General features: G+C 40.3%; 1 protein-coding gene across 4 annotated transcripts in view; it reads left to right on the top strand.

Annotated features, from left to right (window-relative positions):
• PCGF3 (polycomb group ring finger 3) overlaps nucleotides 1–9022 on the top strand; it is an 86525-nt gene extending 77503 nt beyond the window's left edge. For all 4 annotated transcript variants that reach the window (XM_061634921.1, XM_061634910.1, XM_061634890.1 and 1 more), the window contains 2 exons: nucleotides 1651–1731; nucleotides 2799–9022. In XM_061634921.1, coding sequence (XP_061490905.1) covers nucleotides 1651–1731; nucleotides 2799–2846 — 129 coding nt within the window. In that variant the 3' untranslated portion in view covers nucleotides 2847–9022. The remainder of the gene's footprint in view (nucleotides 1–1650; nucleotides 1732–2798) is intronic.
• The last annotated feature ends 2563 nt before the right edge of the window (nucleotides 9023–11585 follow it).

Raw genomic sequence — 11585 nt, 5'->3', positions numbered from 1 at the left:
TATCTGAATTAGGAGAGGCCGTACAAGCCCTGGACCGCTGCCTGGACTCGGTGGTGGGCTGGATGAGGGCTAGTTAATTGAGTCTGAATCCTAGCAAGATGGAGGCGCTGTGGGTTGGTGGTTCCCAGGTTCAGATAATTGATCAGTTGCCTGCTTTGGATGGGGTCATACTCCCTCTGAAAGAGCAGGTCCGTAGCCTGGGGGTGCTCCTGGATTCATCTTTGTCGCTAGAGGCTCAGGTGACCTCAGTGGCTAGGAGTGCCTTTTACCAGCTTCAGCTGGTAGGACAGCTGTGGCTGGTTCTGAACCGGGATAGTCTGACCACTGTTGTCCACGCACTGGCAACCTCCAGGCTGGATTACTGTAATGCGCTCTATGTGGAGCTGCCCTTGAGGTTGGTCCGAAAGCTGCAGCTGGTGCAAAATGCGGTGGCGAGACTGCTCACTGGGGCAGGGTATTGCCAACATGTCACCCCACTGCTGAAAGAATTGCACTGGCTGCCCATTTGCTACTGGGCCAAGTTCAAGGTTCTAGTCTTAGTGTAGAAAGCCCTATATAGCTTGGGACAAGGATACCTGAAAAACCGTCTTACCCCTTATATACCCAGTCGATCACTGCACTCTGCATGTGAGGGCCTCCTGCAGATACCATCTTATCAGGAGGTCCGTTCTGCACAACATAGGAAACGGACCTTTAGTGTGGCGGCACCTACCCTGTGGAACTCCCTACCCTTAAATATTAGGCAGGTGCCATCTCTGTTATCTTTTCGGCGCCTCTTGAAGACCTTCCACTTTCAACAAGCCTTTTAAGTTGAGACCTTATCCCAGTCTGTGTCTGTGTTGAAATTGCTTTTTAATAAGTTTTTAAACCTGTTTTTTAAAAATGGTTTGAACTTTTTTTAAGGTGTCTTGAAAGCTTTTTAAAAAATGTTTTAAAAATGTTTTGTTTTAATGTATTTTAAAGTCTGTTTTTATGATGTTTTAAAGTGTTTTTAATGCTTTTGTTCGCCACCCTGACAGACAGACAGACAGATATCCTGCCCCTAAATAGTTATTTACTGGCAATTTCTGTGAACATTTTTTGTTCATAGTAAATCATGTCTGGGAGCTAACTGACACTCTTTCACCTGCTAGCATTGTAACTCAGACTTCATCCTTCCCTTCCCTGATTGTTTCAAGCAGGCATGCTCAGAACTTGCTCATTTAGATAACTTCCACACACTGGCTTTAGTTTATTTTCCACAAGGGCAGAGCTTCTGGTCTTTTGTAGACCATGATGCAGATTGTGACCTAGCACTTCTGTCCACCAACAGAATCACCTGAACCATGCACCCTCAGTAAGTGCCTAAATACTATGTCTGCACAACTTGGCAAGCTCAGTGATGGGAGACAGATTTTGTGCATCTCATACTCAGTTTATGTAATTTGTTCTGTTGCTTAGAGCTTGAGCTCTAAATTTAGTGTATTTTAAGACTTCAAATTTGTCTTCTGGAAAGCCTTGTGTAGGGATTCTTTGAGGTAGCATCTCTATTTTGTATATAAAATATTTACCTTTAGACTTTATTTAAGTTTTGCTTTTAATTGTGTCATGTTTTGGACCAATTACAATGACCTGTTTGATATATAAATGACATACTTGTATTTTTATTAGCTGGATATATTATGCAATGAAGAAATTCTGGGCAAGGACCACACCCTCAAATTTGTAGTTGTTACGAGATGGAGATTTAAGGTATGCTGTGTTTGTGGTTAATTTGATGCATTTAACATTTTAGATTGAATATTTAGACATTACTTACTTATTTACTTACTTGGATACTGTATATCTTACACCTTCAGCATTAATTTATATTCCCAGGCAGCTAACAAGTAATAAAACAATAGATCCCCTCCTTGCACATCCTCAAACCTGCTCCAGAGTGTCCTCCAACCCTCTGGAGCAGATTTTGAGGTTTCACAGGGGACTGCAGAGGAGAGGAGGGGAAAGATTTGTTGCGCAAACAGAATCCTGGGCTCCTTCGGAAGGAAGAGCGGGATATAAATTGAGTACTGTACATAAATAAGTCTGCTGTGCTAGCAAAACAGCAGCATTGGATACAACCCTGTGAAATTACAGTAAAAATAGAAAATAACATAAAACATACAAACTAAAACAGCAACAGTCCTTTCAAATAGAGTAGTTTAGATATTACTGCCTAAGTTACAAAATGCTAACAATGGCATTCTCTCCATTTACACTGGGTGGGATGCCTGCTAAGCCAGAAACGGCACAAGAAGAAGACTTGTACAACCTAGTCCTGGAAGAACTGAGGGCCATAAAGAACTAGTCAGAGGATGGAGGTGGCCCACATGCCATCCCTGATTTAAATGACCATGTAGAAATATCACTTTTCCCTCAGGCATTTGTGACATTTCTACTTTGCCACTTAAACCAGCGGTGGCCAACTGATAGCCTGTGGGCCTGGCCTTTGCCTGAATTTTTTTTTTTTTGTGGCCCACTGCACCAGATTGGAAGCTGCATACAACTCTTTTTCTTACACTGTTTCTGACTTGGCACACATCCCCCGCCCCTGTATAAACTGAGAGGGTGTACCCCTGCCTCCAATAGCAACTTGTGGTGATAACAACACTATGGGGGGACTTCATTCTCTAAACAACCTTGCTAGGGAAGACCACTCCCCATACAAAAAAAGTGTTGGCCATGACTGGTTTAAATTGCAGTGTTTTGCTTACATCGTACACTAAACTTTGATTGCATTAATCGTTTACTGAAAGCAAGTATATTGTTTTATTTTTCAGAAAGCACCTCTACTGCTACATTACAGACCCAAAATGGACTTGCTGTAAGAACTATTTTGTCCTTCTGGACTTTTTTTGCAGAGACTATCATGGGGCACCTTCTTAGTGCATCACGCAATTCACCTGTGACACAGACCAGCAGAATTCATTTCCAAAAATAGTAGTGCTCTCCCATTCAACCATCCTGAATATTCGCCAAGGGATGCATTAACCCAACTTTCTGGACAGAAAAATATTTATACTTTTTTCTACAAAAATAAAAAAGGATATTGCAACTCGAGAGGACACTACCAGCATGAAGTTTACAGACATTGAAAACACTTCGCAGTTTCCTGTGTGTAGCTCAGTTCTTGGTCATCATCTTGCAAAGATGCAAAATAGGTTAAAATGGTGTGAAGGAGGTGGTTTTATGATTCGTTGTTCCCAAGCCACTTCTGTGTTGCTTCACAACTTAAATCTGGGAATTTTTTTTGCAAGATTTTTTGCCTCTTATGCCTCATGACCATCTTTTTTGTTAGTAAGCCCTTCCTAGATTATTTAACGTTGACAAAGATCTAATGGCTAGCAAAGAATTTCCTGCATTACACTGTTCTGGAGTATACTCCTTTGTTCCTTTGCTGACTCATTTGATGAGGTTATCGGAAGCGTTTCAGTTGTTTCCATTTTGTTGTGGTTTTATCAGTCATCAAAGTGCTGAGCATTTAGAACATGGATCTTGCATAGCTGGGGGACTGATATTGGACTGAGAGATTCGCCTACCAGTAAATGAAATAAGCCTTTAGCAGCCTTAACTACTTGAACTCCAGTATTGTTCCTTTTGAACAACACACAAATACTAATGCTGCAGCACATTTTTTCTGTGACATGAGTTAGTAGATTGACTTTCCTTCTGGTTTCTAGTTTCCCTAATAAGTCGGTTTTGTTCTCCTGATTCTCTACTGAATTATCTTTATAGGGGTCAGATTTAGATGGCAATGTGGTACTTCCTGGCCTTAATCTATAAATCTTTATTTATTTTTTAATCCAGCCCCCTAGGAATGCATTAGCCCCTCTAAACTATATAAGTACAGTCTCTCTCAATAGAGGATTGAACAGCTTAAAAAGGTGAATGCTGCTCTACTTTAAGCATAGTGAGATTTTTTTTTTAAGTTTGTGTTCAGAGGTGACTTGTGCAAGTTTGCACCACACACAAAGTGGGTGTGTGACAAACTGCATGCTATCCTTCCTTTGCAAAAGGACACGTAAGGTCATTTAATTAAGGGACATGTTGTTGATTTTAAATGGTCCAGCATGGACTGCACCCGAGACCATGTATGTGCACTCTCAGTGTTGCATGTAACTCTACATACAGGCATGGTTCTGTTATCTCTCTTCCACATGCACATACATGCACAGAGGCATGTGTATTCTTTGGATGTACACAAATCTGCCTTTCCTCCATCAAGCACCAGCTTGGTTGGGGCTCATACATAGCAGGAGAAAGTTGCTCCAGGGACTGGTAGGCAAGAGGCTCCACTTCTTCACTTTCCATGATGTTTTGCTGTTCTGTAGTACATTGCCTTGAGCTAAGTCTTGCCTATCTCTGTTGCTTATAAACCCACTGCTGGTTGAATGAGGTGGGATTTGGGCACAGAGCAGCCAAATGAATAAGCATCATGTGTGGGGTGGCAGGGTGAGTTTCAGAGAGACCAGCAGGAAGATAGAGGAGACTTGAGGTTTCCCCATACCTTGTGGAAGGTCTTTTCCCACTTTGGGAGGCTTATGCCTGAGTAGCCAATATATTTAACCCATTGCAATATGCCAATCTTTGCTACTTTCTTTTTTCTCAGCACTCTTGCTCTACAATAATGGGTACAGGTAAATGGATTTCTTTTGCGGAGCACGTCCAAGCAGAGTGCCACAAGGAGGTGGTGTGGTTTGGGATGTGGCCCAATTAACAAACCCTATCTAAACGTAGCAGTGCGAGGCTGGAGGTTTTTGTTTTGCTTTGTTGGATGCTTATAGGTCTCAGCTAGCATTCGCTCCTGTTCTCATTTTCTTGAATGGATGATTCTTGCATCTTCCATCTCTTCAGTTAGGAATAAAACAATTCCCTTTCCTAGTCCTGGTCTCCACTTTCATCAACTAGAATAAACATTCATCACACACTTTCTCCCAACCATTGTCCTCTATGCCTTCTCCTCCTCCTCTGGCTCCTCCTGTCAGCATGTTAATATGTTGGAAGCCCATCCCTTCAAGGTGAGCTGTGTGACCTTCCTGATTTCTAATTTTATAATGGCAATTCTGAATAGGTGGAAGTCAAAGGAGTCAGTTAGGGGAACAAAGGGGAAATGGGAGCAAGCAGGAAATGTTAAGATGAATATATGATATTTGGCTTAGTAGTAAGGGGGGGGGAAGACACTGGACTCCCTTTTGGTACAAAGTTCTCCAGTGCAAGCCCTGTTGAAATAAATGTGAGATGCAAAGATATCACTAAACAGTAAGGGCACTTACCCTGATCACAGGAGAATTTTCCATTGGATAGTTGCTCTTAAAATTGTAGCTTCTGCTTCTTAGTAAGGCCATATTTCTGTAATAAGCAGTTACTTATTTCATGCTAACGTATTGCTTGCCATTGTTCAGAAAGTATCTTCCAAGATTAAAAATAAAAACATTGGTCAATGGAAGACTGTAGCTTTGTGGACTCTATGGGAATGCATGAGGTCCCTGCAAACGGAACAGCCTTACACTTAAGGTTTCCCCCCAAATTTACAGGTTATGTGGTGCTATCAGAAAACATATTGGCTAACATTGCTTGGTGAGCCTTAAGCTTGGAGCCCTGTCCAATACCCACTTGATTCGATTAATCTTTTAGAGGGTTTAATGACCATATACAACTCTTCAGTCTACCTCAGACTAGATACACAGCTGAATTGTATGACCAATGCCATCTTAAAATACAGAATATAAATATCCTGTGTAACTTAAACTGAGGGATTAAATAGTATCAAGATGCAAACTTCAACCCCACAACTCTTGACTGCAACAGTCTACAGAATCTGTATTGCTAAGTTTCTAGCAAATTTTTGAATCACTTGAATTTGATACGGTGCTATATAAATATATTTAAATATATATCTAGGCGGGTGCATGAAACCAAAGCCAGCAGTTGACACCTAAGCTGGTTTTGTTGCTCATAAATGAGTGTTTATCTCTGCTTTTATAATAGCCTGATGAAAACAATGTTGGCAGAAAATATTTGGTTTCTTTATTTCTTTCTACACGCTTCTTAGAATACGTTTCTTTGTATGGAAACTGTTCCTTGGGCTGTGTTAGTTCCAAAGACCTAGCTGGCTTGTTTTATCAGAAAAACTTCAGTGAATACCAACAGAGCAGATCCTTGTGATAGAAATTGTCTCTCTTCTGTGAAGCTTTTAAGGGGCAGGTTGCACAATGATTATGTTGGCAAAACATTCTGTTGATCTTCTGGCTTTAGGTCTTCAGATCACATTCAGCTTAAGTGGCTTGGATATGCTTGGGCCACATATTTAGTCAATTAAGCGATAAATAAAGTTACTGTGAAGTTGGTTTTTTTAAATGACTGCTTACCGCTGGTAAATAAATGCAGTAAAATTATCTTGTTGCATTATCCTCGGCAACAAGAAGACAAGCATAACGCAGGTTCATGGTCTCGCTTGGTATAATTTTCTTTTAAAATAGAGAAATCAGAATATATAATATTGAATTTTAAATAAGATTTGGGGGTTTAAAAGTTAACTTTATAAAATTATTTATTCTATTTTAAGCCTTCTATCTTACTTTTTACCATTTAAGTATTTTTTTGTTTTTGTTTCAATGGTCCAGCTTTATTTATGGGCATATAAAATGAAATTGTGAGATGTTTTTTACAAGCTTCTTCCTTCTTTTTGTGAGGGCCAGATTCGATGCTGCACTAAATGAGTGGCTGCAACCAAAAATGGCATCTGCATGTCTAGTTCACCCCCCTGTTGTAATGTTCACAATGACTTATCCCTGCTCTCATGCCACTTTGCATCTCTTTGCACCCTTCTGGAAACAGCCAATGCTGGTGTAAAATGGAGAACGCTGTTACATGAGACGCTAGTAAGTTGTACTAGTTATTACAGAGCAACAAGGGGGAGGATACAGCTGTGATTATGTCTGATAGCAGCTGCATATTTAGTGAAACATTTCGTTTGGCCCCCCTTTGATTTTTTGTATGTTTTTGTTTTGTATGGATAAAGAGCATTACTTTATGCTTTTTGTGCAATAGGTTTGGAACATGCTTTTGTTAGGCATACTTTTTTAAATTGTAAATGTAGCATCTACTAACCACAGATGAAAAGGAATGTAGGTGGGTTTAAGTGTACATTCAAAATGGGCTCTTCTGTTTTTGTTTTTTCTTCCTTCCTGGGATTTTTTAAAGAGTGACATTTGGGAGTTGTGTCTGTGTGCAAGAACTACCTGTCAGCAATATTTTAAAAATGATTTGGCAAGAACTCTTAAATGTAAAATGTGGAAGTAATTGGCAAGACTTGCAGCCTGAATTTTTTTGTGTGCCATTAAAATGTCTGGTATTTCTCTCTCATTTGTTATACCATTTAACCTGGAAATATTTATTTCTTAGTGGTTGTGCAATGCTCCAGATGCAAACTCTAACCTCGGAGGAGAAATGCTATCGTTTTAAAATATTAGACTTCAAAATACGATGGTGCTATTTTTTTCCTCAATAGAATTTGAGCCTTTTGAAAGTGTATCTGGCTCTTATTGTTTTCATAACAATCTAATTAGTCTTGAGAGATTCATTGTCCTGTTTCTTTTCCAATGAATGACAAATCTATTAGCCTAGCCTATTTGCAATGATTTGAAACTGAGCTGTTAAGTTTAAATGCAACAGGAGAAAGCCAACCAGTTCTACACAATACACAATAACTCTTTGATAACTTTGTATTTTAAGCAGTACATAAAAATGTATTTACTGCAGACAGTTAAAACTGTATTTTACAGAAAAATTCTGTTTCTGTATTTCCTCAGGTAATTGCTCCAGTTTTAACACTTCACGTGATACCTTAACTTAACATATATCTGTTTGTGTGTCCTCAGATTTAAAATGTGAAAAGATGAGGCACACAGGCAGACCACTGCATGCCAGAATTGCAAGTGAACATATTCACCTTGTCAAAAAGTGCACAGGGAACACACCATTTTTATTAAGATGCATACCATTGGCTTGCAAATGCCCTTTCCACTTTAAGTGGAAGTGGTGGAATTGGTTTCTAACGCTAAAATTGGCTCTTATTTGAATTTGAACTCCTCTTTTTATTGAGATCAAACTGTGTCCTGAAAGAGTCTCACAAAGACCAGAACTACCTAGGTCTGAGTTCCAGGGTCTCTGCTGAACAGCTGCAAATTGGCTGAGAAGATGGTTATTTGCAATGGAGGAAGGGGATGCGTGTGTTCCAGAATAATTTCCCCCATCTACCACTTGCCTCCGCAACACTGCAAGCATGCTTCCGGAACACTGGATTGTGGGGAAAAAGTGGTACTGGAAATGTTAAGCGCGTTCTTCCACCCACTTCTGCTTTGCTACAAATGGCTCCCTTGGTCTGCTGTTTTGCAGCTCTTTGACCAATATCTGGGTTCCAGACCTTGTTCTGTTGCTGAATGTGTAGTTCTGGCCAATGCATCTGTCTAGAGATCTATTGATGTCTGTGGTAATTGAACCTATCAAGGATGCTTGTGGGTCAACCATCCTCCTAATGGCTTTGTGTGAAAGGGCACATTTACTTGTGTGAGGAAAATTAACTAAGGTGCACTGTGCACACCCACTAGGGATGGGGGATTGCAGAATACCTGCAGAATAACCTATTTAAAAGGCAATGGCCTGTACACCAGCCAAGCGACAGGACAAGTGTCAACAATACCATTCATTTACCACAAGATAAATTTAGGGTTATGGGACAATAAGCCAGTGCAACCGTTTAAGCCTTTATCCTCACTATGTGGCATAATAAAGTTACTGAAAATCTTGCCGTATTAAAAAAGAAATCATATTTTTGGCTTGGTTTCATTTGAAAGTTTACATTTTTTTACGCTTTGTGTTGCTGTGTAACTTTTGTACTATTGGTGGCTAGTTTTTGTCTGAATAAGCCTTTTTGGGGATTATTGCTTAATGTTTTGATTTTATGATATAGTGAAGCTTGTATTCAGTGTTCTGCCAATTAATATTATATGCTTGTAATAAAAGCAAAAAAAAAAGCTGCCAATTTTTGTCTATTTTTTAAGAACTTGAATGTTTAGCTCACAGGACATAGTCTGGTATTGCCACAAGAGAGCTTTCACTGTGTGTCTTGGCATTCAGCGTACTCTGTCCACTTCCCCTGACAACTTGAGTCAGTCTGCTCCACAGAGGCACCATCACTCTTCCTTAATCAATGTCCTACAATAGTTTTGCAACTTTTACTGTTTTGCAAGACAAGATTCCGGTTTTGCTGATTGTCAGCAGGTATGCAGGTCAGAGAAGCGCTTTCTCAAATTCTGAAAACTTTTGTTTCAGTCTCTAGTTCCTGAGATTTCCATATTGCCACCATATTTTCAAGCAAAGCATCCTTCTGTGACTTCTACCCCTCTTTCACACGTATTTTCTCCTTACGCTATTTTCCATCTAGGAAAACGATCACATGTGAAATGACCTGGAATCACTGTCTTCGTGCTCCTAAATCCAAGTTATTCTAAAGCTGAGGGCTGATTTAAACATGCATATTCTTCATTTGATGACTGCAGAACATAAATGGTGACTTGGGTGTGTGAATGTACCATTACAGATGAAGTACCATAGTTTGAACTCTTGTGTCACACCAAACACTTTGCTTTTCAATAGAGCTAGGTTGCACATTCAGATTTGAGTTGTCACATGCTGAGTCATAAAGCAATTTATGTGGATGTGTGAACCAGACCCAGCAAGTCCACTTAAGGACTGGCTGACACATGCTAGTGGAAATTATATAATAGCTGCATGTTGGGCATTTGGTATCCTGAGACAGGATTAAAAGTGGAGATGACAAACAAAAGGAAAGGTTCTAGAGCTCAGTCAAAAACCTAGGACCCTAGTTTGTATACCAAGATCAGAAAATCATGCTTTTACCTTTTCTTAGACTGTGTTAGACTGTATGAATCGAAGGCCTATCTGACAGTATCTTTTCCAGCACTTCTCCCTCATCTAAATATAAATAAATTTGGAAACCTTCTGCATGCAAAGCCATGTGCTTGCCTCTGCTACTTTTGCTCTTCTGTAATCTGGCTGCTTTGGCATTGGCAGGTTGTGAAGTAAGCTCCGTGAAGTATTGTTTTAAATGGGAAGGTAGGAGGAGAAATATGATATTTTCCGTATGGTGGAGGTGGTTTGATTGGACATTTCCTGTTCTAAAGCTCTATGTCTAATGCTCTATGTCAATCGTGGGACAAAACTGGCAACGGGGAATTTACCTGTGTTGGATGGGGTTACACTCCCCCCGAAGACCCAGGTTCGCAGCTTGGGTGTGCTCCTGGACTCGGCCTTGAACCTGGAAGCCCAGGTTTCGGCTGTGTCCAGAAGCGCCTTCGCCCAGCTAAGACTGGTTCGCCAGCTGCGCCCGTTTCTGGAGACGTCTGAGTTGACTAAAGTGGCACACGCCCTTGTTACATCCCGGTTGGATTACTGCAACGCACTCTACGTTGGGCTGCCCTTGAAGACTGTTCGGAAGCTAAAATTGGTTCAACGTGCGACAGCTAGGATGCTGACTGGGGCTAGTTTTCGTGCTCACATGACTCCCCTGTTACAGCAACTTCACTGGTTACCGATTTGCTTCCAGACCCAATTCAAGGTGCTGGTGATGTCCTTTAAAGCCCTTCACGGCTTGGGCCCTGTCTATCTGTGCGACCGGTTGTCTGTTTATGAACCCCCCCCCCGTCCCTTGAGATCCTCTAATGACTTCCTTCTTACGATTCCTCCAGTTTCACTAGTTCATCTGTCAGGTACTAGAGATAGGGCGTTTTCCGTTGTTGCTCCTAGACTCTGGAACTCTTTACCTGTGGAGATACGGTCTGCCTCTTCGCTTCTGACATTTTGCCGCCTGGTCAAGATGTTCTTATTCTGGGCTGTGTTTAATTTGAGTGAATAATAGAGTTCCTCAATACCTGATGGTTATAACCGTTTAATTTTTAAGTATGGAGATTTGAATTTTTATTGTTATATTTGTGCTTTTTATGTGTTTTATTGGGTTGTTCGTCACTCTGAGTTTCTGTGAAAATAGAGCGGGTTATAAATGTTTTAAATAAATATATTTTTTTAAATAAATAAATAAAGCCAGGCATTTAGTGTTCCCAGTCCCATGCTATGGAACACTCTTCCAGCAGAGATTTGACAGCATCCTCACTTTTGACTTGAAGATCTTTTTATACTGACAGGCCTTTGCAGCTATTTAAGGTTTATTTCACTTTTCTTTTTTATTAGCCAGTCACCTTAATGATTATCTGCATTTTTATTTTTGAATTGTATTTTATGTTATAACGTTATACACTATCCTAATATTTTATGATATGACGGTACAGAAATACTTTTATAAATAAATATAAATATATCTTTTTCTCTCTTGTGATAAGCATTTAGAAAAGGGCTCTGCAGGGTTTTTGAGTAGATCAGCTTGAGTGGGGAAAATCCAGCTGTGAAGATCACTACTAAGCATACATGACCTTACTTAAGCCTCCCCCTGCTGCCCCCCCCCAAAAACCCTGGAGGAGGTTTGCAATTTT

The sequence above is a fragment of the Rhineura floridana genome, chromosome 1 (assembly GCF_030035675.1).
Source record: "Rhineura floridana isolate rRhiFlo1 chromosome 1, rRhiFlo1.hap2, whole genome shotgun sequence".
NCBI classification, from domain to species: Eukaryota; Metazoa; Chordata; class Lepidosauria; order Squamata; family Rhineuridae; genus Rhineura; species Rhineura floridana.
Note: the sequence above shows the minus strand (reverse complement) of the source record. Positions and strands in the feature narration are given on the sequence as shown.